A 27,680-nucleotide genomic window follows, 5' to 3' on the forward strand; every position below is an offset into this window, starting at 1 on the left:
TGCAGCAGTTACAGGAGTCAATGCTACGGTTTTATACATGGGACATAATACAAAATGATCTCAACCAGATTTTAAATTAGGCAATCTGAACAACATGTGACATATATATACTGTCTTTTTTATTTTATTTAAGCAAAGCTGAAATGCAGAAGGAAACGTACAGCTCCAGCCTCATGCTGATGCACTTGATCATCATTAAGTGTGGGCATTATAAAAGTTTTGGCAGTTTGCTGGTTTGGAGCAGTGCCAAGAAGGAAAGACTTCAGCAACACCCTTAAAGAAGCAACCATTGCTGCTCATCGGTCTGGTTAGGGTTAAAAATATTTTCTACACAATTTTGGGTCCTCCATTCTACACTAAAAAAAAAATATTATTCACAAGAGGAAAATCCTAAAAACACCCCAGCCTTTCCAGACTCTACAGGCCTCATTTAGTAGTTTGCTAATGACAAAACAATTAGGAAAAGATTAAAGAAGCAGAAAAGAAGCCTGTCTAAAAGGTTTTCAAAGTTGCAGCTGAAGAAACCATAAGACCTCTGAACAAGGTCTTTTGGAGAGACAGGACCAAAGTGGAGCTGGTTGGCCATAAAAACCAGCAAACACATCATATCAGGACAAACGCTTCATGCCCACTGTCAAGCACGGTGGCGGAAGGCTGATAATTATGGCTTGTTTTGCAGCCACAGAATTTGGGCACCTTGCAGTTTTTGAATCATCCATGAACTTCTCTGTATGCTGAGATATTCTACAGTAATATTGGAGACCATCTGTCTCTATCTGACAACTGAAACTGGGCTAAAATTGGGCCATGGAACAAGACGATGACCACATCAGCAAATCTACAACAGGATGAAAGAAAAAGTAAAAGTTCAGTGTGTTGCAATGGTTCAAAGTCCACATCTCTACCAGACTGAACTATGCTGACAGGACGATAAGAGAGCTGTGCATTAACAAATGCCTACAAACCTTTAAAAACTGTGGGAGGAGTGGGACAAAATTTCTCCACAACACTATGAGAGACTAACATACAGAAAATTGTTGTTACTGTTAAACATGGTACTTACAGCCTACTGAATCATGGGATGTACTTTTTTTTAATACACAATACTTATTTTCATTATTATGTCGTGATACATACAACCTTAGAACTGAAGGACCATATATATATATATATATATATATATATATACATTTTTTTAAACACTGTAAATTTTTGCTTATTAAGGAACCAAATCATTTCAGTTGGACTTTGTGGTAAAATTTACATAAAGATATGTATAAATATCTTTTGCAAGGAAAACAATGATCAGATTTTTTTGTCTAGCATACAAGCATTTTCCAAGAAGCTCACAGATAATAAACATTGTTTGAATTAACATTCTTACTTTCAGGTTTGTGTTTCATACTTTTTTTGTGTGTTGTTTTGTTTGATAAAAATAAGAATTGATTATTATTTACCATTTAGCATTTACCATTATAGTTAATGATAAAACTCAAAGGTTTTAAATATCAAGAAAAAAACTTTTGTGCTTTTTTTTCTGATGCACTGTTCTCCTTGTTGATGCAGAGCTCATTTCGTACAAAGAGAAAAACTATTTTTTGATTACACTATTGTTCAGTGGGGGTCCTAATAATGGCTTTGAAGCCAACAACCTTTGGATTAAATTACTGAAAAGGGCATCACTTTGAACACAGGAGCAGCTCTGATGTTGCTCCTTTGCTCCTCTCATTACTTTATCACACTCACCTGTCCCTTCTTTGCTCCTCTCTCTGCAGCATCGCTGTGGGTGTGGGTTTCTATGGCAACAGTGAGACCAATGATGGTGTATACCAGTTGACCTACTCCCTGTACAACGCCAATCACACAGTGGGGGGAGTGGACAGTCTGGTGGGTAAATCACACACTTTTTCATATCCATATCACATGATGAATGTGTCACATTTAGTTGGATTTGTGTTATTTAGGGTTAGGGTATTATTTATTTTTTATTTTATGAAGTTTATAGATTAGTGAACCATGCGGTGGGAAACAAACAAGGATGAAGGCTTCTGAAATTCTGGTTTTGATATATTCTGCACAGAGACACAAACACATAACCTCAAGAGAGGAGGAAAGCTCAAAGGAGTCAATTTAGTATGCCTTTAAATGTTGTTCATGGTCTTTTTATAGCTTTTTACGGCTATACGCAAATTGACAGCCTCTCAACACAAAAAGCTTTCTTTCCAGACAGACAAACAACACACACTCACCCTCCACCTTCTCCCAGCCGCTGTGGCCTCAGCGGAAAACAAAGAGTTGTTTTCACTTTTACACAGAACGCATCTACACAGTCTATTTTTTACCTTCCTCGTCTCTGAGATGTCTAAATATAGCTCACTGTTGCAAATTTCACACTAATGACATGCCATTTTTCCTTTTAGTCGAGGTTCACACTCAGATATTGGGTATTTTCTTCTTCATTGTTTTTTTTTCTTATAAATATAGCTGATTTTATTTGTGTTCAGTTTTTTTTATAAAAGTTAATATAATTGGTTGGACAGCATTGGTCCAAACTTGGTCCTTACTTTCATTTTCTGCAGAGCAAACCTGCATTTATTATACCTCAGGAATTATAAGTAGTAACTCAAAATCAAGTTATTTTTTAACCCTGATGTCAAGAAAAAATAAACAGACAAAAATCCTTCAAATTTTATTGCAGGTGTAAACCTTTTAAATGAGAAGATATAGACTTAATGTAGAAAAAATGAACAATGTCAGTTTTTACACTTTATTTATTTTACTCAGTCGGTAACCTCGGTGGCTTGTGGGAGATCCATACACAGCTGTAACAGCCTAGAACCTGGCTTGGTCACACACTGATGTGGGATGGCATCCATTTCCTCAACCAGCATTTGCTTTGCTAGCCAGTGTGGTTGTGTTGGAACAGCACGTCCAAGCTGATCCCACAAGTGTTCTGTTGATTGAGGTCTGGACAGCAGGTCGTTCCATCCTCTCCACTTCCAAATTCTGGAGGTACTCTGTGATGATTCTGGCTTTGTGGGGTAGTGTGCTGTCATCCTGGAGGATGGAGTTAGGGCCCAGATTCTGGATATAGGGGATCATAGCTGCCTTCAGAATCTCAATAGCGGAATGAAGTGTATTTCATTTCATGGAGGTTTTATAGTTAAAATGTTTTGTCAACTTGTTTTAACACAAATATTGTTAGATATATCTCCAAATCTGGTCTTTGAAGGCCACCTCGCTGTAAGATGACGTTTAATCACCTTACACATCACACCAGTTTTGAAATCGTTACAATGGCGTCCAGTCAGTCACAGAATAGATTTTAAAACCCTTCTGATCATTTGCAAAACCCAGAATACATCTGTGATATGTTCAGAGAATATAAACCTAGCAGAGCTCTTAGATCCAAAGACTCTGGTCAACTAGTCCAGACCAGAGACCAGACTAAACATGGAAAAGCAGCATTTAGCTGTTATGCTGCAAACAAGTGGAACAAACTGCCAGTGGAGTTTAAACTTTCACCAGATGTAGACACTTTTAAATCCAGGTTAAAAACATTTATTTTCTCATGCACATATGCATGAATTCTGCACGGTAACTTTTTAACTCTTCTTGCTTTTAGTCCTTTTAATATAATTTATTATTTTATTGTGATTCTTGCTATGTGTTTCTGCCTTTTACTATTTCTTAATAGCTGTAATGCTTTTGTTTTATGTAAAGCACTTTGAATTGTCCTGTACATGAAATGTGCTATACAAATAAACTGCCTTGCCTTTGCTTTGCCTAATGTTCCATAGCTTGTCCTCAAGTTCTCCACAAACCTGTTAATCAACCAATCATTTAAGCCAGGTGGGTGCACTGTAAGCAGAGAAACCTCTAAAAGCTGCAGGGCAGGGGCCTTCAAGAACACGATCATGATAATGGACAACCCCATCATAGATTTTCCCATGTATCTTTGTAAAGCTGAGGTACTGCTTTGCCTGTAAATTAAAAGCAATAATAGAATAATATAATTAGGCTAAATCATGACTCTAAAGTGGCAGGAAGTGGTTTTAGCTTTGGGGTGTTTTGGCATTTGAAACATGAAAAGTTGGTGCGCAGCTTTATTTCTTTACTTGATCTTTAACTTACTTTTGTCCTGGGTGATGAAAGAGGATGAACAGAGGCAGTTGTAGGGTTCCCAAAGTACTTGACTTTGATTTTGTTAACTACAAATGAGTCATATCCAGCTTCTACTTCTTGGAATGTGGTCAAATCCAAAAAAAAAAAAAAATTAATAGACTGCTTTTACAGAGGTTTTCTGCTCTCTTCAACCTCCCCTTGTCACACAGCACTTTTTGTTCTATACACTCCCAGTAGTTTTATGTCTGTCTTACGTATATACACTGATGAATGCATTGGAGGTGACATGTGGCGTGAGAAAGCTGGGGATTAAACCACTGACCCTTTATCTGTACTAGTTAAGCTTACTCATTTAAGTCATTTTCCTAATCTTGGTTTAGGGTTGTTTTAGTTAGTCTGAGGCTCTGGACTCCTGGATTAAATTAAGTACACCTAAATAATAAAAAACATCTTCTAGTGTGAATCTGAAAATAATACTAAGACAGAGGTAAAAAAAGAAGTCATTCAATAAAAATTTATCAAAAGTTTTTATTCAAACAAGTTGTGCCAAACTACGTAATTCTTTGAAAAACCATAAAACTTCAACTAACAAAAAAATATTTATACTATGACATCACTTCCATTAAATTATATCTGCCTTTATAGACTTTTTGGAAGAACCTGAAACTGGTATTAAAAAAAAAATAAAAGGCAGAGATCAGAAGAGAGCGGTTTAATACCACCACCACAGAACAAGGCTGATGAACTGACTTCCTGTCTGGAATAATAAAGAACCAGCAACTTCCTGATGGTCTACCTGATGATGACAAAAATAAAAAAATAAAAAATAAAAATAAAGAAATATATACATATATATATTTTTTCTCTTAAATAATCCATAATAATAATAATAATAATATAACACTTTTAGGGTAAATGAGTTATTTGTACATCCAGCTATGCTAATTTTGTTACCTGAGGGAAGGGATCTGAACAAGATGCAGCCCAAAGTGCATTCCTTCCATTCCTGCAACATCATCATCACCTTTTAGCAGAGACCTAAAAAGACGACCATTCACAAGAAGTTAGCCAAAAGTTTTAGTGAGCAAAAGTCAAAGTACAGTATCTGAAATAAGAATATAAAATGAAAATAAACTCTTCAAGTTGAATTGAAAATGAAGTTGAAACAGAGAGCTGTGATGCAGAAAAGAAACACTGAGACAAGTGTCATTAACAGCCCATGATGGATAACATGAAAAGTAAGTCTACAAACTAGATTTAAAACTAGCCTTGTTTAACTCTTCAGTCACAGTTTGTAAATATAATCAAATTAAATTAGTTTAAAACTTGGACCTATTTAAGCCAAGTCTTTGTAAGTGACTGGTTAAGTCAGGTCCAATATGCATTTTAGACTGGAACTAGCCTTTAGCCCTGTCTCTGAAACCAACCCCAAGAGTTCTAAGCTACCATTTAATAGAATAAAACAAGAGTGCTGTTTATGGAGGAGATAGTCAGATTCTCCAACATGAATGATCATAATCATCCATTGTCTGTACCGCTTTGTCCATTACGGGTCGCAGGGAAGCTGGAGCCTAACCCACCATTTTAACTGGGTTAACTTACACACTCACTCCTAGGGAGACTTTAGAGTGACCAATTAACCTTAACATGCATGTCTTTGGATGGTAGGAGCAAGCTGGAGTACCCGGAGAGAACCCACATATACACAGGGAGAACATGTAAACTCCACACAGAAAGGCCACTGTTCAAATCTCCCCCCAGCCGAGGCTCGAACCAGCAACCTTCCTGCTGTGCAGCCCCCTTAGCTATGAATGATAGCTAAGTTTAATTTTAGAGAATTTTAAGTCTGTAATGTGTCCTCCAGTGATTATCATGACTACACCAAGGATGATGTAAAGCATGGAAACCTTACTAGATATCATCATGTCATCAATATTTCTGTCACACAGTAAGACTTCTAATAATTTTTTAAGATTGCTAAGTCTTAACCTGAATGATTAGAAAAGTCTAATTATTGCATGCAGATGTAGTTTGCGACTGGGGGGGGACTTATCAGAGACTTGATGACATTTAGATTTATTGGAGACTTGACATCAAAATAAAGATTGACCTTTTTTTTTTTAACTTAAATTTGTTTAAATCCATCCACCCACTAATTTACTGCCATGTTAACATTCCCAAACATCCCTCTCCCCAGCCACCCCCTCCAGTTATTCCATGGAAAGGCGATCAATGTAATCTTACCCTGAGATGTGTGTTGTCGCCTTTAGTTGTGTGTAACTAGCAGTTATGCTGTGAAAGTATCAGTATAGGCAGAGATCAAGGCTAGCTGTCGAAGAGTGGGGATTAAGTCTCCATCTGTGTTAATGGAGATTAATGTGGTGGTGTTCGAGCTTCTCAGTGTGGTGACTCAACATGGTCTTGGTAATAAACACTTTGCAGAGAGTAAAGAGCCCACAGCACTTTAACAGCAGCACTATTTGGAGCATGTTAGGACATGTCACAGTGATGATGAGGATCTCAGATTCTAATGGAGAGCAGTGCTAAGCTGCATGGTCTCATAAATCCATTCCATGAATAATTTAGACTGAAAACATTGAGAAACTACTCATGAACAGCAAGTTGAGATGATGTGCTTGAGGATTAGATCTCACTTTTTGTGCCTTAACTAATAAAGAACAAAAATAATAAATAAATAAACCCAATCTAAGCAATGTTTCATTAAACCTGTTATTTCTGTCAGACCCTTGTTAAAGTGGAATTGTTCCTTATAACATTTAAAAGGTTGTTTATTTATTTGTTGATATTGATTTATTAATTCTAATTGAGGTTTGAATCAGTTTTGCTAAACAAACTTTCAGTTTAGTCTGTTTGTGGACTGATTAGAAGTTTTTGTTCAGCAGATTTCTTGCAAAAAAATTGAAGATATTAAGATGTACATTTAATTTTAATCCAATTAATGTCATTTAAATTACTTTTTAAAAGGAGTTCAATTATCTTTAAAATTTCATATAAGGTTGTAAGGATCAAACTTAAGGATAATATCAAACTTATCAAACTTAAGGATAATATTTCTAAAAGATACTGATGCTGTAGTAATTTTAGCATAAAGCTAGCATTAATGCAAGCTCCACAACTTTGGCTAAACTAGCCAAACTAACATTAGCTTAGCTTGCTAATAGGCTAGTTTTATTGCCAGCAATATCCTTTTTCTCAAGATCATAGAGAAGATTTTTATAGTTAATTTTAATATTAAGCAGTGCTGGGCAGGTTAACGTGTTAATATCCCATTAGCTTTTTAATTAATTAATGACTATAACTGTTTATTGCAGGTTAACATACTTGGATGCTTACTGGCTCTACACATACAGACAAACCACAGATCACAGAAGAAGGGGAACTGGCTTGAGATGGGTGTCATCATGCATCTAAGCCATTAAAACCATTTGTTGTGTTGACATCAGTTTGGCAGAGCAGAATCTCTGCTCTGTCCATACTGGGAAAAAGGTCACGCTCACAAACCCATCCCTGATGTAGAGCGCTCATACCAGGGAAAGTAGGCTGATATGAAAATTCTAAAAGAAAATGTTCAGTTTGTTATCTATCTATCTATCTATCCATCTATCCATCCATCCATCCATCCCTCCAAAATGTAGAAGTGTTGAATTCAATCTTGCTTTTTCTCTGTTATAGCAGGGAAACGCACCTGGTGGCTGAAAATTCATGTATATTGTTCCCTTTGTGTTTAAAAGGAAGGCAGATTCACATGGCTTTGAAATTTATACTGCCAACTTCCACCCATCCATTTTCAATACCACTTAGTCCAGTTCAGGGTCGCCAGGAAGCTGAAGCGTATCTCAGCACTTATCAGGCAAGAGGCAGGGTACACCTTGGACAGGTCACCAGTCAGTTGCAGCACTGCCAACTTACTACAAATCAAATAAATAAATCCTTGTATCCCTCAATGCCATATAATTTCATTACATTAATGTTTAAGTTGAGATTTTTTAAGATATATTTAAACCAACACTGTGTAAAGGAAGAACTGTTGTTAAAAAGCAGCTTATTTGTTTAAAGTGTTTGTTAGGGCTGGGCGATTAATCGATAAAATCGATAAATCGAATTTTCCATTTCTGGACATTTATTTTTATGAAAATTGGGATTTTTTTCCATAGTTAGTTAGCAGCAGACTTAGCCCTCCCCCCACACCAGAACGGTGATTGTCTGACAGATTTTCAGTGAAGTGACCCTTCACTCATGCCTGGGATTTAGCTGTGTGTATAACTGCAGTGAGAAATGCTGCTCTCTATGAGATGCAGAAGTCAACTTAACCCACAAACTCTCGTTAAGAGACAACCTTCATCAGGGGAATTATTTCTGCAGTGGATCCTGTATGATAAGGATCCAGATGGAAAGAGATCACGGATGCATTGTGTTGCATATTTCTATGTAAGATATGAAGTTGTTTATATGGTGGAAAAGCTATGACATTATATGTTTTATTTTTGCTGGCATTCATTTATATAAACAAATAAATGTTTTTAATAAGTTTATTTATGTTTTGTAAAAGAAAAGAAAAAAATCGATTAAAATCGAAAATCAGATTTGGTTATAAAAAATCTGAGATTTTATTTTTAGCCCATATTGCCCAGCCCTAGTGTTTGTAAACCAAAGGTCACTGTGCAATACACTTTTTTTGAATAACTATTGAATTTAGCACACAACTGTGATTAATCATGTTTAATGACAGAAAATCATGCAATTAATTGTGATAAAAATTGCAATCATTGCCCAGCTCTAATATTAAGCAAATCAGTTAGTTCCCTTTAAACTCTGTGGTTTGAAATCTTCCTTAACATGGCTGAATGTCCGTTCCGTTCCACTTGACAGAGAACCAATAGGCAATGTGAACACACCATACTCAGCTTCTTCAATATAACTTCATGTTAAGCCTGTGTTAGGCAAAGACGGATTACTTTCTAGATTGTATGGATTGATTCTCGCTGGTTGCCTCTTGGAGAACACTGCCACATTCGTTTCTCAAATTCATATTAGTGAGAGAAATCATTAACATATAGATCATCTGGACGCTTGTCAGTATGTCCCTCTGGGATTTGTGAACTTGTGCAAACATAATTGCACACGGTGGCTTTTAGAATGTGAGTGTGCTTGCTTATATATGTGTGTGCATGAGTGAGTCCATTGCATGCCGCTATAGACTGTTAAGGAGTCTTAGTCTTGAGCAGGACAATGAGCCCAGTGTGCCGCACAGTTCCCAGTCTCCCCCCACCTAATCAACCATGAGCCCAGGAGACAAAGCCCTTTGATTGGGAAGAACGAGGAGCAGAGCTACACCGTCTGATTGGCAGAGTCTGGATTGAAATCGGTATTGAAATCATTTGACAATGAAAGCCTCATTGCATTTTGGCCAACACAAATGCCTTTTAGCCCAGCTCTAGGAAAGTTTAGAATTAAGTTAGCTCACAACACATGAGAGAAAAGGAAGGAAGTCAGACTCTTTGTCAGTTCTGAAAACTTGATTAGTTATGGTCTGGGAAAAATGCTTATGATGTGTCTTTGTGGAAAGCTGGAAGACGTAATTTGACATTTAAAGTGTATAGCTACACTAATAATAACTCTATTGTTTGGAGATGGGTGTTGCGAGAGTTTCTATCTGCGAGCAATCTCCTGGTGGACTGGGTTGATATCTGGGTCAGTCACTGAGCATTTGGCGTAATATCAAACAATTTGGATGCCGGCCTACTACATAAATACAATCTTGAATATTTTCACATTATTCCCATAGAATTTTTTTTTTTTTTAGAATTGCAAAACATTTTAATCTATTTACAAGATTTGCACCCCTCCTCATTTCTTTATATTTTGACAGGGAAATTGGTAATGGGCTGTGACATGCTAACTTAAATGGAAATGTAGTATATAAGGTATACTACACACAGCATTTAGAGATATGCCAGGTCTTCAGCTAATTTTGCTTTGGGAATCACATTGTTGCTGTTTTCTGTCTGTCAAACTGTGTTACCTTTGCTGTTTTTCATGGCTGCAACTAAAGAAATGGAGACAAATGTGTTTTTTTGATAGGCTGCGAGAAACAAAGAGCCTAAAAAGCCAATTTAAAATTGGTTCTTTGCAAAGTTGTCTGTTATGTGGTGACACAACACTGAGTTAGGAGCTTTTTAAGCTTCAGTGATTCATAAGTCAGTGTTCAGTAGCTCAACAAACAAACAAAACAAGACAAAAAGCAGCCAATGTCCATTAAGAACTTTCAGAAAGCTGAGGAACTTATTGCTATCATGAACAAATGAGAAATGGGTCTAGCCTTTTGCACACAATACTTACAGATTTTTAACATTTCAGTTCCGTAAGATGTTTTTTGTTGCCAGGTTGTGGAACTAGTTACACTTCATCTGTTCATCTGTCGTAGTTTATGAGGCCTGACACTTCTTTTGTCCTTCGCTTGTCCACTATCCTCAAATTATTTTAAAAGTATCTGCAAATGATGCAAAGATAAGTTTTCACCTAAAGTTTTTTGGGAATCAAATTATTGATGCAAAAATACAATTTTATGCCTATTGGTCTTATATGGGAACACATTTTCTTCCTTTGCAACAGTCTGCTAGAAACAAAATGCCTAATGTTTCTTTTTAAAATTGGTTCGTTGCTGAGTTGTCTGTTATGCATGGACACAATTTTGGTTCATCCCTTGAGTTTGTAGCCTTTAGACATGAATGAGTCAGGGTTAACTGAATTAACAAATAAGCACATTCCTCTGAAGACAGTCATGTACAAAGACTGGACTGTAAATGAGTGAAAAAGCAGCCATTGATAAACTTTGAAAGACCTTCAGAAAGGCTGGAGACCACTTTCACAGCTTATGAAAAAGACTGGGTACTTTTTTATAAGCTGGGTGGATCAAGACTTTTTGTACAGTGCTGTATAATACAAGTGAGTAATGGTAAAAGAGGTCTTGGGTCAGTTATTTAATCAGCTAGTGTTGGAGGAAGCCCACACATTACAAAAACATTCATTGAGCAAACATTATTGGACAACAGTGATAACCTCTGGCCCACTGTGGTGCAAGTGTCAGTGTGCATATATATTCAAAGGAAAACAGATGGAGATCACCTGATCTGTGTGGAGTAGACAACAAAGCCGGTTTAACAGCCACTTTTAGGGGTTACCTGCCCCAGTTACCTTCAACCTTGATGTTGATTTATAGCTCAGCTAGCATCATATTTCACCACCACAAAGCTAGTTGACTGAACTGAGTCACTAAGGGCATTCTTTAAAGAATGAGCCACAGTGGGAGGGATGGCTCGTTTCTCAATACAGGACTATTCAATATGTTTATGTAATTTAATTCACTTTGGTACAAAGCAGGGGTGAGAGGAAGATGGGGATTTGTTTGAAGAGTGTTGCTGAAATGAAAAGCATAACTGACCCTTATTTATCTCCTCTTTTATTTCTTGTGCCTTAGGAGAAACCACAAACTTCCTACTAACACATTTTTCTGCTCCTCATAGAAAATCACTGAAAATACTGCAGCTCTGATTTGTTGGCACATTTTCACGGAGTCTTGCATACATTTGGCATAAAGTCCTATGACTTTCTTGATGTATCTTTTGGCAGGGTATGGTTGATAGTACCGAATACCTTTAGGGCAGGTTCATGGTTTCCATGTGCATGAATCAAGCTGCACCAAAGCTGCAGACTTGTAATCACCCTGCAGTCCCTTTTAGAAGTGCAGATGCAAAATCTCCTCACCACAAGCATCATGTTCTACTCTTAATCTTCTTTGGTTTGTATTTTTAGTGAGTAGAGCTTGATCCAAGGGCATGCTTATTTGCCATATTCGGTAGGTGTGAAAACTAAAAGGAGTTGTCCACAGAGGAACCTGATGCACCCTTGTGTGCTGGTGCTTTAAGTTGCATAAGCCTTGTGCACAAGTGGATACAGAAACCCTGAATTGGCTTTTCAAAGTCTTGTTAAGTCCATATTGTGATGGGTCAGAGGTTCTCTGGCTGTAAGAGAGGCTGTTAGATGTGCTTTTTGAGCTTTAGGTTGAGACCAAACAGATTAAATTGTGAGTGAAACTATTTGTGAGTGATTCACTTACATGAGAGACTGTGTTAGAATTCCAGACATGAGGAAAAAGCTGTTACTGTGAGAGGAAATACCTTGGATCTCAATGTGTATGTAACTAAAGTAAAGAATACCAGTTGTATTAGAAAACTAAATTTAACAAAGGTCTACAATGTACTTCTTGTGTGAATGAGACATTTCAAGAAGATGAGTTTTGAAACACATTTTAGAGATAATTAAAGGCCTTAGGCAACTTCAACCAGCAGTTATTGCTCACTTTTTCATCTGACAGATTCCACAGGAGAACTTCTTAAAGGCATTTTGAATGTTAAGTTCTTGATTGAAGATGGACATATATTTTTAAGGATGTTCTGCTGAGCTTTGGTGCGCATGCATGCGATAAAGATGGTCTATCTTCGACCATGACTGAGCTGCCCAAGCACTTCAGACCCGTGTTCCATTTCACGCTCCAGCTCCCACATTCAATTTTAATTGAGGAAACTTTCCGACATCAAGCAGACACAATGAATAAGAGCAGGAAAGATTTCCAACCATAAAACATATCCTTTTACTTTTAAAAATATCTTCATGACCCAAGCAATGATGCTAATGTTGTGGAAGTGGTTCTGGGATGCTTGCTTAGTATTTAGCAATAGATTGAGACCTTTAGCAATAAAGACATACCAAATCTTATCAAATAGTTTCATAAAGAAAAATGAAATCAAATAGGCAATTCTCCTTTTCAGTGTTGCATAAAGAAATGGGCCAAGCAAGTGCACATTTTGACTCAGACACATTCTCTGTGAGGTCTGATCTGTAAATCAAAGATGTCCTTTTACACCCTCTCTGTTTCCAGCTCCTTTATTTCTGAAGCATCACTTCCTCTGAGGCTGTGCACCACCCCACCACCCAGAAATCAAATTCTAGTTAAAGAAAGGGTATTTCTAAAGAATCTGACTCAGTACCATGTTAGGCAAACAAAGATGTTCACACAACTAAGAGTATTTTTTCCTATTCTGATCTTTCCTGATAAACTCTAAAGGTAGTACTGCTTTGTTTCTATGTGTGTGCCAAGTTTGTTCAGTTAAAATGAACAAGCACATTTTCCTAGCAGGCATGTGGCCTGGAAAGATGGAATTCAAAATGCCAGTTTCTGAAACACATACACCAGGCTGTGTGACACTGCCTTCCCCTCAAACAATGCTTGTGGGAATAAATAGGAATAAATACACACTCGTGTAAAAGAGAACATTTCTATAAAACCCATTGATCTTTATTTTCTTCCTTTTCCTCAAGCCAGAACATACACGCAAAATATTACCGCGCATTGTCAACCTACTAACCCAAAGCTATATCATTTGTCACAGTTATGTCTTTCCTTGTTTTGTTTCTTGCTTTTCCCTTTGGCATGTAGAAATAAACAACGCACAGTAAATCACTTTACTCTGAAGTCATGAAGAAGCAAAATGTTTGTTTGGAAACTATATACAACAATGAAGGCTTCTCTGTGCCCTCAAAACATAAGACCGAGATAAAGCCGTAGAAAACTGGGACTGGGAATCATATCTCCTTGATCGGTTCAGATCGGTTACATGATGAGGATCAGACCAAGACAGTGGAAGATTAACTGGATTGGCTGTTTCCCCAGGCACTTCAGATAAAATTCACACACTGGGGGCCAGATTAGAAACACGTCTTCATTTTCTGCCTTTGCTATTCATCTGCTGAGTCTGAGGGAAGGAAGCATCGATGAGTGATCAGATAAACTTACAGAGCACTACAAGTCTGAATATGATGACAGCTGTGACTGTCCATTTTCTTATTTTTACTTCTACTCAGGTGGCCACAATATAGATGGACTCACATCAAAGTTTATCAAACTTTTCAACCAATGGGGCCTCAAATTTAAAAATGATATATATTATAATAATAAATAACCATCATAATAATGACAAACTCACCAACCTGGACTTTTACCTAATCCCCCATGCATGTGGGCAATTTCCCTAAGTGTTTGATTTAGTTCAAGTCCATACCAAAGGAAGTTATGCTATCACATAAAAATAATTACTCCTGAAGTGCCTGAGCTTTGTAATTGAATACAATATGGGCTCTTTACAAGCTCTTATACCACTTAAAACCTCTTAAAAGCCAACAGCTGACCATGTGGAACCACTGTGTACAGCTACACTGAGCAAATGATTTTACCCACTTAGTGCAACTGCTCTTTCTTTTTCAACTCTGCTTCTGATTGTCTTCCACAACCACGAGGTCAAGCATCGTAAAAGCCACTCCCACAACAGAGTTCTTACTATATATATTCTCAAACTACACACAGACTTCTGTGGTTTGTGTGTTTTATGATGTTTCTCAGTTTCTCTTTTTTTATTATTGCAAATAAACTACAGACCACTTCTCTGCTGGAGAGTTAATTCTACTTACACAGGATAGTTGATAGTTGATCATAGCTAGCATTTAGACATCATGTCAGCATGTCTAAATACTATTTGTTGGCTTCCGTGCTTGCAGTGCAAGCAGACTTAACAGGAAACTGTTTCTCATCACTGATTCTTGACTTTGGTTTGGCGTAAAAAAGCCAAAAGAAAGTTAAGCCTGTTCACCGCTTCGGCAAGGCTAGTTGGAGTACATAAGTAACAATCATGTAGAATAAGGCAGATATATATATTACATGTGTGATGCTGACAAATGAATCCAAGCAACTGAAGTAGTGTGCATTTATTTCATTTTCTTTTTGATGCTGCTGTTGACTGGCATGTAGTTTTCCTTTAGTGGCTTTAAATATGAAATATAAATATTTTCTTTGTTTATTAAAATAAAAATAGGGGTGCTTCACCACTGTCTTTTTACCATGATACGTTTGTTTTATGCAGTATTTTTATTATTTCCTTTCAGGAATAAAACAGAAAAAGACAAGAAAATGAATTAAATTAAACCACTGCCTTACCCAGTAGACATGTTATAAGGCAGATAGCGACAGATCTGCCAGCTACGTAAAAGCCTAATGTCATAGTGGCACAATACAAGGACTGTGACATGAAAATAAAGGATGAGAATGGCAGACATCCAGCAGTTTGTGTCATTTTTTTCTTGTCATGAAGCTTTAAACAACAAAAATCAACAGTATATTTAAACATGGTGCTGTTTCTGCTTTGTTCTTGGTGCAGAGTCACACGGGAGTCAACGGTTCTCTCAGCCAATCAATGGACTGCAGAGGTTTAAGCTCCATGCTTTAGGGTCAGATTGGTAAGATTGGGACCACCCACAGAAGGCTCCCAGAAAAGTTGGTCGGGTCGGATACTTTGGTACCCTTCCCAATTTTTGCCAGTGGAAACACAAATAATGTGTACCAATCCATCCCAAAATGACCCAGACCGGTTAATGGAAACAGGACTTAAATATCAGTGTGCCATCAAAACAAACCACAAGCACAAATTTTTAAGGTTGGAAAAATAGTATTGCTGTAAAAGTAAATAAATGATAAATCACTGATTTTTGTGATTTTATGTCTGTACAAAACGTATTATTCTCTACTAATGGTGTGTGAAAATATAGCAGAAAATACCCAGTTATTAAAGAATTACTTTTTTTTTTTCCTCTTTAGCTCCACGCCTCCTCTCAGTTCTTCCAACCACAGGCTACACATTGAATGCAAATTCAACTAATTACTTTCACTCAACCTCTCTGCATCTCAGCTTCAGCAAACCATGGCTTTTACAAACAAAACAGTATGAGTTTCTCTCTTGTAAATGCCAAGCTCCCAGAGCTGAGTGGAAGCATGTATTACCCTTTTTAATTATCAAATAGCAGGATGTCTCCCAGTGCCATTTCCCTGTAAATAAACTTTTCTCTTCTAGTAAAGCACATACTAATTAAACCTAAGAAGACGGGGAATGTCTGTGGAGGACATATTTACCCCACACATACTGAACAATGAGGTTTTGGCTGATAAAGTTGAAAACGCAATACATTAAATTAAATATTTGCTTTGTTTTTAATTTTTTCTTTTTTGTGTGTGTGCGTGTGTTGGTCAGCTGAGAAGATCACAGTTTCCTTTAAGCAATGGATCGGTTCCTGTATGATTGAAAAGCTTAGAGATGTAAACACACTGTCTTATTAGTAATGGATCACTTTCCAAAATATCTGGACAACAACAACAGAAAATCTACTATTTTACCTCTGGGCTCTCTTGTTTTGGCTGTTTTCCAGGCCAAGCTATTTATTTAAAATAGAATCTCATGTTCTTGGTTCCAGCTGTCCAACACCATCTCTTACTTTTCTCCTTACTGGCAGCACAGAGCAGCCAAATGCTTCAGCTAATATCACCTTTGGTCTTTTTTTTTTTTTTTTTTTAAACCAAACAAAAAGTTAACAAAAGGTGGTTCAAATCTATACCGGCACTCTTTAAAACTCAACAGAAATGGAAGGTGTTGAAGAAAAAGGCATTTGGATCCGTCCAAACTAGTATGTCAAGCTAGCAGCTCTGCAAAAGTATTGCAGTTTTGTGCAAACAGTACTACAGATCTGCAGCTTACTTGGTCTTGCAAAAATACAAGACAGCCTATAAGTTTGTTTTCTTATTAAAACACTACGTGATAGGAGCACATGGGATGTTGAAATTTGTAATACATGTTCCTGGGAACAAAATGAGGTGGTCCACCACTGACTATATTTAATTTCTCCATTTATTTAACCAGATAAAAACCTCTTTGAAATTAGAATCCTTATTTAACTCCAACTGATGCAATAAGTAGCTTCTCATTTCCTAAACAACCATGTGAAAAGACATATCCCGCGGTCGTGGAAAAGATGTTAGTGTGTTTAAGAAGGTGCAGTTGGTCAGGTCCAGGTTCAGCAACATTATGCTCCCAAAGAATGAGGTCAGCTGGCGACCTGAATATAATGAATGACCAGTATAATACATCAATGGATATTTTCTTCCCTGATGGCACAGGCCAGGATGACAATGCCAGGATTCATCAGGCTCATATCTAAAAGAGTGGTTCAGGGAGCATGAGACATCATTTTCCCACATGGATTGGACACCACAGAGTCCAGACCTGAACCCTATTGAGAATCTCTGGGATGAGCTGGAGAAGACTTTGACTCTCCCATCATCAATAAAAGATATTGGGAAAAATTAATGCAACACTGGATGGAAGTAAATCTTGTAAAATTGCAGAAGCTTATATTTACAGTGTTGCTGTAATAATCAAAGCTAAAGGTGGTCCAACAAGATATTAGAGTGTGTGATCTTTTAATTTTGGTGGTGACTTTTTTATTTTGGCCACTGGCCAGGCAGTGTATATCTCCATTTCTGCTAGCCAAACTATTTCACCTCATAAATCACTCGCATTATTATTGTTTACTTAAACATGTAATAATACAAAACTATCAGTGTTGTTTGGTTGAGATTAAGTGGCTCCATTGTTACAAGTAAAGAGATGTAACTCCTTGAGAACAGCAAAACAGAATATTTTATCATAAATTTGCTACTTTATTCTGATAAATATACCTTTTTTTCTAATCTGTTAACAATGATAATCTCAGAAATTCTGACTTTTACTTCTTTTAATAACTTTATGTTTCTGGCCCACTTTTTCTTTTCTACAACTCTTACAGAAAAATATTGGGCAAAAGGAAAATTTAATGTCTAAAAGTAAGGAAAGCATCCAAATCAGCAGGAATTCTTAAAGGACCACCAATGTAAATTAATTGTAAATTACCCAAATAACATTTTCAAAACTTTTAATATATATATATATATATATATATATATATATATATATATATATATATATATATATATATATATATATATATTGGTCTGGATAAAAGTGATGAAGAGACTGGCCAAACATGAAAGAAATAGTGTTGCCAGCTCTCAGGCCATGCTACTAGTGTGGCTACAAAGCAGGAAACAACATTAGATAGAATCTACTTTCTGCTTCATTTGATGTTTTTTGAGACATTGTGAGTTTGTGGAAACTGGCACACGCTTATTTACAGCATGCAATGGGAAAAATGAATTATGCTTTCATGTTGATTTTCCCTCTGATTACTTGGAGTAACGGCACAAAGCAGCTCATCACAACAGCCACAGTGAGAGGCTCGAGCAAACACATACAGCTGTAACTCAAGGACTCTCCCAGTGTAACCAGTGGGTGAACTCACAGGAACAACTATTCAGTGGTTGAGTGTATTGCTTACAGCAACAGAATGCATCTATACTTAGAGACATGTCCTATCCACACAAAATTATTAAAGCTATGGCCCTTAATTGGTAGAACCACTTCATCACATCTCCTTTCTTGGCCTGCAGGTGACTGGCACCATGGGAAACATGAAGACTGGCTTGCACCAGCACCTAGCAAGGTTGGATGAGATTTTCGCCACACGGGGCGACTACGTGCAGACGCTGCAGTTCATGCAGCAGATGGCTGACAATGTGATCAAACAGCTGCTGGGTCTGCCTGACTGGGAGGAGGCTAAAGTGGACTTGGCATCCGTTGCTGACCGAACGGCAAGCATAGAGTACTACAGGTAAAGAAACACACACACGGGATGGTCAGAAGCTCTGCTCAGTGATGAGGATGTCACATAACAAAATAACACCAATGCAGAGCTGGGAGGATAAAGGCACAAAATCGGAATTCCTCAAAATTTCAAATGCATTTGTCTTCTGCTATGAATATTGCACAAGGTTGTGTTGTGCACAGATCTTCGTGGGAGGCAAAAGTTGCACATGCTCGCCACATAAAGTAATTCAGAATATTATGTTATTCATGTTTAGGGAACAAGCTGCATCTCCCTACACAGCTGTCCACGGTGGGTTAGCTGGAAGAAATTTATGAGAGTAGACTTCCAAGTATGAGTCAAAGTGGCTTTAAACCAGGAATGCCATGTGACATATTCATGAATATTCATATTGAATTTAAATATGTCATTCACTGCTTGTAGTAAATTATATCAAAGGTCTTTAAGAGGTGCAATCACTGAGCAATTCAAAAACACATTGTTGTAGTTAATTCATGTGTAGGGAGGGACATTCTGCATGTTTTGATCTGGATGTATCACATGATATTAAGTGGAAAGGATTAAATGATGTAAATGCATATAATCATATATTATAAAATCACCCATAATTACTTCACTCATACATCTTGACTCCAGACATAAATGGTAGAGTAGCAGCTAATAAATGCACTGCCTTTTTTATTTTTTGACCTTTTTTTGCATATATTAAAAGGGTATCACCGAAAGGCCCATTTATACATCTTTGGTAATCAAATCTCACTTTCTCACTTTTGCATAAATGAGCATATATTGTTAGCTGCATCACATATAAGAATCCAACACACACCACCATATGTTGGGAAGAAATAAGACGTGAGAAGCCCTACAAATGTTTCTGTATAATTTCACATACATTTAATCAAATACATCCTCTAGTGGATGTATTGCCTAACAGCCAAGCCAACATAAAGTATGCATAAGAATATATTAGCAGTGACTTTTGACACAGATGTATCTCTTTTAATGCTTAAAGGGAGCAAAAATTATACTTAGCTTAATGTCTGGCTCTATTCAATGTTTTTTCAGTCACATTACTATGTGTTTTCTGTCCTGGCTTCCTTGGTTTACCTCTATGTTTTACCATTTCCAGCCTTTCCATTTTGTTTGTACTTGCTCTGAACTTTAGACATAGTTGAGAGAGATGAACCAACATTTTTAGCCACACTTTGTATTAAATTACCATCTTCAAGGTGTTTTAAAAATATTCATTGTTTCAATAGATGGCTCATGCTGGAGCTATGTTTCCAGTCAGTTTAAACAGCTTTTTTAAGGTCTACAAATTTTTTCTTTTTACTACAGAAAAATATGCCAATTTTAACTTGTGGTGTTTTAAATTTTAGAAATGTGAATTCAGAGTTTTGTCTTTTAGATTGATGTAAAAAAATGTTTTTGCCTTTGTTAAAACTATTTTATATATGCTTTTTAGGTATGTTACAATCATACTTGAGACCTCTGTGTTTGCACATATTTGTCTGAAGACATGCAAGTTTTTTAACCAGTTTCTTTAAACATTTGGGGTAACTAATAAGGCCAGATATACTATAATTATTTTTTTAAATCTTGCACTGACACTGGCAAAATCTGGTTACCTGCCTCTCATTTGTGTTAATTTCAGAGGATGTGCACAACAGATACTCCAAACAAATATGGGATATGAGGAGGAGCTATCATAACTGCATGCAAACTTAAAAGCAAAAAATATTCCAGTGCTTAAGGATTTCTAAACCTACAGTATAGGACCCCCAAAGCCTTGGTATTATATTTACAATGTGTTTGCAAATAAGGCACAGGAGGTTGATAGATTCAGAACATTTGGAGCCAGTTTAACACATACAGTAGATTAAATTCTTTCCAGACACCAGAGCAGCAAGAGAAAAACATTGCAAAAATTCTGCTGCTTAATTCAGAGAGAGAAACTAGGTGGTCCTTCAGTATGGCCAAGGTTCACACTGCATAAAAGAATGCAGTTAATATGCAGCCAAGATCTCCCCTTAGTGCAGCAGCAGTCAGCTTTCAATACACCTTCGTTGTGTTCACACATTGACTTAGTGTGTCCTTATGTGTTTGGATCACTCAAGATTCAGTTTAATGCTGCATATAAACAAGGTTTTAAAGCAGAAATGGGTCCATGGCCTTTTTTTTAATCCTTGATAGACTCTGGTATTTCTGGTGGATTTGCAGTAACAGACAGGCTGATGTGTTTGTATTGATCTGCAATGTGACTCCTCTGCTCTGCCGATAACTCAATACCCCACCTAGCCTTATGCTAATAGAGCAGGCAGACGAATCAACAGCCAGAAACATTTTGTACATGATTAGATGTTTACATATGTTTTTAATTTGACTGTATCAAGCCAAACTGTTGTATCTGAGCCCTCATCTCTTGTGTTTACTAAGCTTGCTCTCAGATTTTGTGCTGTTTCACTGCTTAAGGGAGAAAAGAACATTTTGTGTTTTTATGCTTAAGCTTTTACAATCAAGTCACTTTCTGTTATCTGAGAGTTTCTTGAGGAAATGATTTTATCATACTTAAATGCACCTTCTCCCCCCCTCTTGTGTGTCCATGTTTTACTCAGTCAGACTCTAATTGGATTAGGGTAACACAGACAAACGTGGTGGCATGGTGTCAGTGAAGAGCCTCCCATGCTGATACTTCAGCATTTTGCACTATACCCTGCCAGAAGGGATTTTGTAGAGTAATGAGAATGCAGGTTAATGGGAAGTAGAAAAAAAAAACTAATGAAAGGATAATAAGACAGATGCCGAGTGTTGAGTGAAGGTGAATGACTAAATAAAGAGAGGAAGATGTATGCGATTGGAAATATACAGACATTGGCATTTGACAGAAAACATAGATTAACTGATATTGGTGTAGAAGTGAAAGGAAAGCACCTCCCCACAGATCTTTTTACAGCATGAAGCGTTCAGCCATATGGATTTAAAATTATTCATTATTGACCATCTGGACAGGTTTTGCCATGTCCGGTTGCAAGCTTGGCTACTGTTCACATAACAGATGGTTACACTGAAGAGGGCGGAGTTTGCCCTCAAACACACTTATACACACCTCAGGTGACAGCTATTGCATGTGTCTGGTGATGTGAAAGGAAGTGGAACAACCTCCCCTTGTGGTTTACCTTATTTGTGTTCATCTTGACATTTTTTTTGAATCATTGAGCTTTACTGACTTCATGGAAAAATACATTTTTTGCATAATTTTGTGATTGTTTTGTCACAAAATAACAATGATGTTTTCACCAGAGAACTTTTTGCTAAGCTGCCCTCCGCTCAGAATTTGTTATCGCTCCTTGCTAACACAGTGAAGGCTTGGGCTTAAACTGGATCAGCTGGAGGGTTACAGTACTGTGGTTGCTTGTTGGGCTGTTAAGCAACAGGAGGGCGTGCCGAAGCGCTGTACATTGAATCCATTAGTTACTCACTCTACATTAATGCCCTGGCAGTAGTAAACTACATGTGTAGCCAGTGGTTGGGACACACTGATGGAAACGTGGCTGCCAATCCATGGCAACAGACTCACCAACCACTGCTAGAATTCCCATGTCCATTATTTTTGCATTTCATTTTTTATTTTCTTTTTTTTGTGTGAGAACCTTCTTTTTGCTGCAACTTCATTTTGCTGATGAATGGAACATAATGCTACTGTTAGGCTTCATATTTTTGAGAGAAACCAGAAAATTGATTCTGAGCTTCTTTTTTGGAGGGACTTTTTTAGATTTTTTTTACATAGCAATCGGACTGAATGTGATATTAGAATAAGAACTTGGACAAACAGGGTAGTTTAAAATTAAAATGAGTTAAAGGGATTTCAGGTGTAGAAATGGATAGTCTAACCCTTTACCAGTTGACTATAAACTGCTCCAAAACTGAGCAAGACAGGTCAGAGTCTGATAAAAAGTCTTATATAACTTCACGTCACACAGAGTATGAGTATGTTGGGAGAGTTTTCATAACCATGTTAGCTAATTGCTAATGTACTGGCTTTCAAAGTGGGGCCACTCTCATGACATAATGTGAGAAGCCACGCAAACTAAAAGGTGCAGATTATGTTAGTACAGATAAATACACAGTTTGAATAAATAAATACATAACTGAATCATTCATACAATGAGAACAAAACTGGAGTGTCTCTTAAATCTCCACATACTGCACCAAAACATGCATCCACCTGCAGCAGTGTAATTTTCTGGTCTGTCTATATCTGCAGGTGGCTCACATACCTGCTGATCCTCATCCTGGACCTGATCATCTGCCTGCTGGCCTGTCTGGGACTGGCCAAGCAATCCCGCTGGCTGCTCACCACGTGAGTCTAATATGTTTTGTATAACTGGTAAATGTATTGAAACAAACTGTTTTCCTGTTGTTGTTTACAGACTCTGAGTGTGTATTTTTATTTCATGTGTGATTAGTCTATTTTGCATTACATTACACTGTGGGAAACAAAGCCAAGAGTGGAGCGGCAAGGGGGAGGAGTGGATTGAAAGACTAACTGATAGTCATCACAGAAGCAAAGGATGTTCATTTTCTATCTGGAAAAAAAACTCTTCCAAATGACCAGGTGTTAGAAAAGAGCACACTGTAACACAATGTGCATTATATTCCAATGAATAAAACCCAAGATTGTTATTAAACTATAATATACCACACAAGAGGAAGAAATATGAAAAACTCTAAAATAAAAAGTTCTGGGTGCAGAGTTTCTGTCTCTTCCCATGGGAACTTGCCTGTGAACACAGCAGCTAAGCCCTGGATCATATCCATATATAAACACTGCTCAGCTAGCTTGGTCTTATTTGACCGTTTGCCTTTCAGTGTTGCCAGCAGGAGGTTGAACTGGCTCAGAGTGTTGCCATCTCAATGGCTTTGCTCTACAAATTGGACTGGAAAGCTGTGGAGAGATGGGAGCAAAGCCATTTGATGTTATCAACAATATAACTTCCTGCAGACTGTTATTCCAGTTTAACACTTGACCTGTTTTAAATAGTACTGGACATGAATTACTTTCTGAAACTGACACAAACATATTGTATCTCAGGAGTCTTGTATAGGATGTGATTAATTATTTAGCTTCTTCTTTGAAAGTGTTTACAACTTTAATATTTTATTTTATTGCAAATAAAAAGTATGCTTAAATTATTATTGCATGCAAATACTAAACCATATATATATATATATATATATATATATATATATATTTTAACTCCTTACTGTCATAAAGGGAGCTTTCACAGGACATTAAATCTATCTATACCTCCATTCATTCATCTGAGCATCCCTCTGTCTTTCTCAATCTCTTAGTTAAGGATGTGAGCTGCACTAAACTTGCCCTACTTAACCACAAAACCTCCCCCCACTTCACCCTCCGACCCCTCTGCACACATGAGAAGAGCCTGTGTCAAGAGTGTCTGCCCTCCCAATGGATGCGCTCTTTCAGTGGAGTGGAAGTGGTTGGAGGCAAATTACACTCTTGAGGCCAACCAACTCCTTCTGGTGCTGCTGACTGACTGCCTGAGTGTTACAGTGACAGACAGAATAACCACTTGCACCCACATGTGAAACAGGGAGAGGCATCTATAAACTTTTCTGGCATCCATACATATTTGGATTTCTCTCTCTGTTTTTTTTTAACTTCCATTTTTCTGTAGCTGTATTTTGGCATGGCAACACAAAACACACATGGAAGTATGTGGACTGCAACGTATGACAATGCGTGAAGCGGATGTTGCTATTTACGTACGTAAGAGAGCATAAATAAGTCTTTAGGTGCAAAAGTAAGCTACAATGGATAGAAGATGATTGGCATAGATAATTTACATAAACCAACTGAAAATAAATCAAAATTAAAGCAGTCAGTTATTATTCAGCTTTGGCATCTCTGACATTGCTGCTAAATGTTGAAAAAAAAAAAAAAAAAAAAACGCTTTCAATGTTTAAAATGTACCAACTCATTTCCTATAGTTTCTGCTCCTGCTGTGTAATGAACATTAGTTTAGATAAATGCCAAACTGTATTTACCAAGCATTAATTTAATGCATGGTATAGTTATTTGTCTTCAATCTTGAGATATGAGGCTATTAAGAAATCATTTGGGCTGAAGATCCGAACGCCCAGGTCTTAATGATGCCTGTGGTGAATACAGTGTTTAAAATGTTATTAGTAACAGCACTTACCCTTTTACAAGCTTAACTTTATGGATTGCAAGTGTCAGTAAAGTATCAGTAAAACAGTGTCAGTAAAATAAAGCAAAAAAGGGAAAATTATTGCCATGGTTGGCAGAAATCATTAGAATTGTCATGAGCAATGATACACAGGAGGAACCAAAGTGGAAACTGAATTTCTGTGTGCACAGTAATAAACACTTTTATAAGGAAAAGCCAGCGCTGTTCAGGTAACCTTCCATGTCCACACCACTACCGTCTAACACTCTGTAAGCCTGAGGAAATGTAACAGCAGAAATGAGGCAAAGCCTGTAAAGTCTAGTTCTGGCAGTGCAACTCAAGTCGATTTCTACTCTCTCATGACTCACTAAAGTACAACCCTTTTGAATTTGCATGTAATATGAAGCTAAATTGAAAAATCAAACGCAAAGCCAACCAAAACTTTATGTTATCTTTTTTTAAACACTTATTAAATAGCTTTCAATTAAGCAATACCAAATGTTCAATGATAACACATTATTTTTGACTCACTATGCTGCGTGTTTCGAAGATGGCGCAGTATCGTCCAGACGTCGTCCATACTGCTGTGTTTTATTTCTTTTTTATTTAGTTTTACTAACTTTTGTTATCCCAGTTATCTCAGGCAGGATAACTTATGACTGCAGCAAACTTTTGGACATTGGAAAACTTGTTACAAACAAGTTTTCAGACTTATTTCACGGGGAGAGGAGTGGTCGGCGGAGATCTGGCGTCATAACACCAATGGACATGCATCGCCAAAACAAAGAAAGAAAAAGCACCGAGGTCATCAAGGCGGTGTTTGGAACAGGCTGAGATCCCAGGCCCATCGCCCACCTCTGCCCTGCATCCTACTTGCTCACATCCAGTCCCCAGGAAAACAAGTTGGATGAACTTGTGTGTGAGGAATTACAACATTTTCTGCCTGACCGAAACATGGCTCAGTCCTCTGGTGCCGGACTGGGCCATATCACCCCCAGAATCCTTCTCTGTTTTCTGCAAGGACAGAATGGAGGAATCAGGCAAGTCTAAAGATGAAGAAGATCGTTTTATAGTGATGAACAAGTGTTGTAACTCCAAAAGACCAAATCTCTCTCCAGCTCATGCTTGCCAGATTTGAAACATCTCTCCATCCTGTGCCGACCATTCTATCTCCCCCTGGAAGCCATCATCCTGACTGCCACATACATTTGAGACATACATGCTGCGCTGTGTCGCCGGCTGTACATTGAAGTTTGAGTTTCCAGTACAAAGTGAATGCAGCATTCGCAGTGGAAAACAAATGTCTCAAATATGCATTTCAGTGCTCCTGTGCACAGCCACATGCGCGATGGGTGATCAGATGATATCGTATAATGTTTAAAAAGTTGAGTGCTCTGAACTTTTTCTCAATTGTCACCAATTGTAGAAATTGGGAACGCTTGCCAGTTTTTAAATAACAGGAGAATAGTAATGCTAACTAGCTCACTGATAACAGTAGGGTTTTTTTGTTTGTTTGTTTTTTGTATTCTTTTTTTCTGGATTTCCTCTTCACAGATTATCTGTTTCACAAAATGCAAAGTAATGGTCAGATGTTGATATTATCATTTCAGTTAAGTGACCCAGCCCTGTCTTTCCTGTGAAAATTTATATGCCATGGAATTAAGTGCAATGTAAACTATATTTTTTCCACTGGCCTGTAAACTTAATTATGCTGTTAAGATGTGCATGGTAACATGGGAGTCTATTGGGACTGACTTCTTTTTACAGCCAATTAATGGCTATTTCAGGAACTACAGTCTTTTGCAGTCCTCTGTAGGCTTTTATTTTTACCTGCAGATTTCCACTTGTGCCAGCCGAGCTTTATGTATTTACAGTATGATGAGTCAAAGGAAAGTATACATCAGCCTTTGTGCATATACAGTAGTATGCAATAATAATGACCTTCCAACACAGTGAGCTGAGTGCAGAATACATGAGAATGGAGAAGACACAATCCTTTAATATTCCACGAGTTACTAAATGTGCAGCTACAGTCCAAAAGCTGAAAATCCAGGTCACAGGTTTGGAGCTGAAAAAACCTAAATAAGAAGTCAGGTAGTTTGATTATTTATTAATAGCTCTTCAAGTTTTGAAGAGACTGCTGTAGTTCACGGGAACATGGAAGCTGCTGCATGAAACAAAGTCCAATAATAAGCCGTAATTTTCAGTTGAGAAGAACATTTTTCCTCACTGTGATTTAATTCAGAGTGACTTGAGTGCATCCACCATTGCATCATCTGCCCTGTTCGGTGGCCTCTGCAGCTTTTTCACTTGATGAGATTTGCTTCAGGTTTACACCCCATTTGCTGCCATTCTGTGGATCTCAGTGAATCTTCTTTGCTTACCAGAGCACAAAACTGAGCAATACACTGTCGCTCGGTTGGGACATGACCTGCTGGCACTGGCGGGGCAATCAGAGGGCATTGCTCCTATTTGCTTGGTTACTCAATGTAACAATTGTGTAAAACAACTGACGTAGTTTGGTGTCACCAAATAAATGATCTCACACACATGCAGGTCAGTGATTCTCAACTATTTGGGCCCAAGGTTTGTGAGAACTAAGCAGTGGGTAAATCATGCCCTTCCAGCCCAGTCTTATCAGAAAACCACAGGAATATGTCCTTTTGTGTACTTGTCCCACAT

At 37.5% G+C, this 27,680-nt stretch overlaps 1 protein-coding gene across 2 annotated transcripts in view; it reads left to right on the forward strand.

Annotated features, from left to right (window-relative positions):
* The window catches only part of ttyh2 (tweety family member 2), a 70,267-nt gene that overhangs the window by 27,300 nt on the left and 15,287 nt on the right, over positions 1 to 27,680 (forward strand). For both annotated transcript variants that reach the window (XM_041973278.1, XM_041973279.1), the window contains exons 3-5: positions 1,776 to 1,887; positions 18,569 to 18,789; positions 23,048 to 23,143. In XM_041973278.1, the coding sequence (XP_041829212.1) occupies positions 1,776 to 1,887; positions 18,569 to 18,789; positions 23,048 to 23,143 (429 nt within the window). The remainder of the gene's footprint in view (positions 1 to 1,775; positions 1,888 to 18,568; positions 18,790 to 23,047; positions 23,144 to 27,680) is intronic.

This window comes from Melanotaenia boesemani, chromosome 21 (genome assembly GCF_017639745.1).
Source record: "Melanotaenia boesemani isolate fMelBoe1 chromosome 21, fMelBoe1.pri, whole genome shotgun sequence".
Lineage (NCBI taxonomy): Eukaryota > Metazoa > Chordata > Actinopteri > Atheriniformes > Melanotaeniidae > Melanotaenia > Melanotaenia boesemani.